The following is a 3,931-nucleotide window of genomic DNA, read 5'->3' as shown; positions in this document are numbered from 1 at the left end:
CTTTCAAAAATGTTAACATCAATCTTTCAACTTAATTGATCTCCAACGAAAGCGGCTAGATACCAAACACCATATGAAGCTTGGTATGGCAGAAAACCAAATGTAAGTTATCTCAAAGTTTTTGGTTCTCTTGCATATGCTCAAATTAATTCTCAATTTCGCCAAAGTTTAATGAGAAAAGTGTCAAATGCATATTTATTGGTTATAGTGAAAAAATCAAAAGGATATCGATTATATAATCCTCTAACCAAGAAGTTGGTTATTGGTAGAGATGTGATTTTGTTGAGAAGAAGTGCTGGAATTGGAATGAAAAAGAGTAGGTTCCACTGCAATTTCGTTCTTCCCTTCCCTAATCCAAAAATTATCCGGCCACGAGGAAGAAAGAGATCTTTGCCGGCCATATACTTGATAGAGTCCTTCTCGTGAATAGAACAAAAATGTCATATACTGGATGCTCAAGCCTGCCCGGAGTACGATCGAATTCCCCTTTCAGAAATAGAAGAACATCAAAATACAAGGCAAGGCTTAAATTATCTACACCATCTAGAAATACAACAAGCTGTCCTACAACACCAAGTAACATTATTCTAGTAGAACAATTACCTCCAAAAAAATCTAATCTGAATCTCCTTCTAGAAGAATGAAATCTTTAAGAGAAATTTATAATATCATGCAATTTTTCTCTTTAAGTTTCTGAACCAGTGAAGTTTGAAGAAGCAATTCAAAGTGAAGAATGGAACCAAGCTATGGTAGAAAAAATTGCAACTATTGAAAGAAATCACACATGGGAGCTAACAAGTCTACCATCTGACAAAAAAGCTATTGGACTAAAATTGATTTTCAAAGTCAAATACAATTGAAATGGGAGTATTCACAAGTACAAAACAAGGCTCATAGCAAAGGGGTATGCACAACAAGAAGGCACTGATTTCTTTGAAACATTCTCTCCGGTTTCAGGGATAGAAACTATTAGACTTGTATTAGCAATTTCTGCACAAATGAAATGGCAAGTTTATCAGTTTGATGTTACATCAACATTTTTAAATAGAGTCTTAGACGAAGAAGTTGAATTTGTTCAACATCTAGAAGGATTTGAAATAACAGAAATGGAAGACAAAGTTTGTAAATTAAAGAAAATACTTTATGGGCTTAAGCAAGCTCCGAGAGCATGATATTCCTATTTACTCTTATCTCATACTTGATGGTTTTCAAAGAAGTGAAAGCGAACATTATATAAAAGTGAAAGGTACAGAAATTCTTATTATATGTTTGTATGTTAATGATATGCTCTACACTAGTTCTTCTAGCATTTCCCTCAATGAATTTAAGAGCAAAGTAATGCAGAAATTTGAAATGACTGATTTAGGCTTGTTGCACTATTTTTATCTCAAGAGAAATATGCTAATGATTTGCTGTAGAAATTTGATATGCAGAATTGCAAAGTTTGTAGCACACCAATGAAGTCAAATTAATCAGGTTATGTTAGTGGAGTTAGTCTATGTCATCCATGTTGCTCTCTTAGTGGGTAGTTATTAAGTGATAAATTAGTGGGTCATGGCCATGAGTTAGTCCATTCTTTTGGTGGTTAGAACTCTTACCTAGTTGAGTTTTTACATCTATTTGCTCCATAACTACTAGTTGTTTTGTGTGAAAAGTCTGTTGCTAGAGAGGTGGGAAGCTTTGTAAAGTCAAGCTTTCAATTGATTTAGGTTGAGTTCATAGGATTAGTTAAATCTTTTAACATGGACTCCACTTGATTCATGGCCAGTGGATGATCTCTAACCAAAAAAAGTACACATAAACATATAGAATATATATCACCCATTAGTTTAATTCTGTGCTTCTAAGAAAGCATTAAAATCCTCTCTAGCCTTCTGCAACCTCGGTGTAATGCAAGCTGACGACGAAGACGTCGAGGAGTTAGAAGCCGACGCCGACGATGATGTATCACGGCGACTGGAGGCACCTAAACGCGACATGCTCTTCTTCAACGCTCCCTTCCGATCGCTCTCGAAGACGAACGCCGTCCTTACAGGCGAATCCGTCTCGTTCTCGCCGCTCCTTATCAGCTCCAATGGCAGGTCGAAGTAACACGAGTCCTCCCCTTCAAAATTCTCCACTACGATCCCAGACGACCAAGACGCACACTCGAACCTCTCGAGCGAGAAAGTGCTCGGCCTCGTTAATTCTTGCTGATTACTACTCGTCGGCAGCGGCACTGACTTCTTCTTGGAGAAGCTAGGCAGGTATAAACACAAGGCGCTGCATTTGAAGAAGTCCGCCGTGCTATTCCGTTGCTTCTCTTGCTGAGTTGCTTCCTTGTAATCCGTCGAATTCTCAAAGTATTCGTCGATCAACGGTGCGCCGCTGCCGAGCCTCTGCGTGATGTCTTTTCTGGAGAGGATGTCGAACTCGTCGGTCGGCGCGGAGGACCTCCCTTCGCCGCAGGACTTGCTTCTCGAGAGGGAGGCGGCGTGCATCAGCGCGAAGCGGGACACCGCCGACGAGCTCTGACGAGCGAAAGATCGCACGGCCGGGTGCGGTTGGCGGGGCGGGACGCCGTTGAATTGCTTAAAACCGATTGAGTTGTTCTGCGGGGATGAGGTTCCGGAGCACGGCAGGCTGGCGCTCACGAACTTGGGTTTTCGAGGGGGTGGACGAGCTGCTGCGACTTTAGTAGGGATTGACAACGGTTCATCACCATCATCGTCTCCTTCCTCGGTTAGATTGCGATCAACTTTGGTTCGTTTCTCCTTCTCGCTATCGAAGAATTCTGGCCCATTTGTGGTAGGCTCTTCGTCAGAAGAATGCATTTGGTGTACAAATTAAGGTCTGGGGATGGTGGAAATGGAGGACTCGTTTCACGTATTGAACTCTTTGTAGATGGCGACGTTGACATTTTGGCGTGCGTATGAGCATGGTGGATGGCACGGTCCGTCGTAGTGTTTGACATGTTATTCTTAGCTTGGTTGTCCAGAGATTGCAAATTTATCAAGTGGCACACTGGCAGCTAGCTATCAACTATATATGTTGTTTGTTATACATGACGCATGCTAGCTTCTATAAATTAATTAGTATCAAAATTTATGTCTACAAACTGTAACCAGAGAGAAGAAGCCAATTGAAAAATCCTATTAGCATGCTTGCCATTCCTGAATGCAACAGGGATACTTACGTGGCAGTTCCCTTTAACAGCTATCCAATTAGATTGCAAGTAAACAAAACCAAGGGAAGCTGTCTTGCTGCACATGATATGCGAGAATATTAAATTTTTTTGAGAAATATGTACAACGACATTAAATTAATAAACAAAGAACTTGGAATACCTCTGTACTAGTCTACCCTCTCAATGTCCATCTAGAAACCCAAAACTTTCACTATTCTCTGTATATGTACACTCTTTTGAATTTTTCTTTACTATATACACCCCCTCATGCAAAAAATTTATTAGTTTAGAAGTTAGTATAGTTTTTCTCTTAGTTCAAGAGAGTATATATATGAATGTTTTTTTTAGTTTAGAGGGTGTATATTAGTAATAAAAAAATTCAGAAAGTGTATGTATAAAATTACTGAAAGTTCAAAGAGTCTAAGTAGATTATCCCAAAAATCTAAAAAGACATGTACAATAATACAAACGCAAGCATGCATGACACACAAGTAAAAACTTGGTGCCACTTTGACCTTGAGAATTTAGATTTAAAGATATAATTAGTTTCCAGGCACAGTGAAAAAATATATACGTGTATATATTTAAACTATAGGCACGATTCTCAACCCTCTGCTTAAGTAAATAAAAAATAAAATAATAATCAATGAATCAATCAAAGATGAACATAATAACATTACGTGGAAAAATTCCAAACAGGTAAAAGAACCATGGATCCAAACTCAAATAATACTAATCACTAATAAACCCTAGTAGTTTGCAAAG

The 3,931-nt window shown here is 38.8% G+C and overlaps 1 protein-coding gene across 1 annotated transcript; it reads right to left on the bottom strand.

Annotated features, from left to right (window-relative positions):
* Positions 1-1,663: 1,663 nt before the first annotated feature.
* LOC140796712 (uncharacterized) lies at positions 1,664-2,976 on the bottom strand. The gene has a single exon (XM_073149791.1). The coding sequence runs from the start codon at positions 2,811-2,813 to the stop codon at positions 1,830-1,832; it is 984 nt and encodes a 327-aa protein (XP_073005892.1). The 5' UTR covers positions 2,814-2,976; the 3' UTR covers positions 1,664-1,829.
* Positions 2,977-3,931: the final 955 nt, after the last annotated feature.

The sequence above is a fragment of the Typha latifolia genome, chromosome 10 (genome assembly GCF_019914945.1).
Source record: "Typha latifolia isolate L0001 chromosome 10, TyphaL0001v2, whole genome shotgun sequence".
In the NCBI taxonomy this organism is placed as follows: domain Eukaryota; kingdom Viridiplantae; phylum Streptophyta; class Magnoliopsida; order Poales; family Typhaceae; genus Typha; species Typha latifolia.
This window is presented reverse-complemented; position numbering and strand designations above follow the sequence as displayed.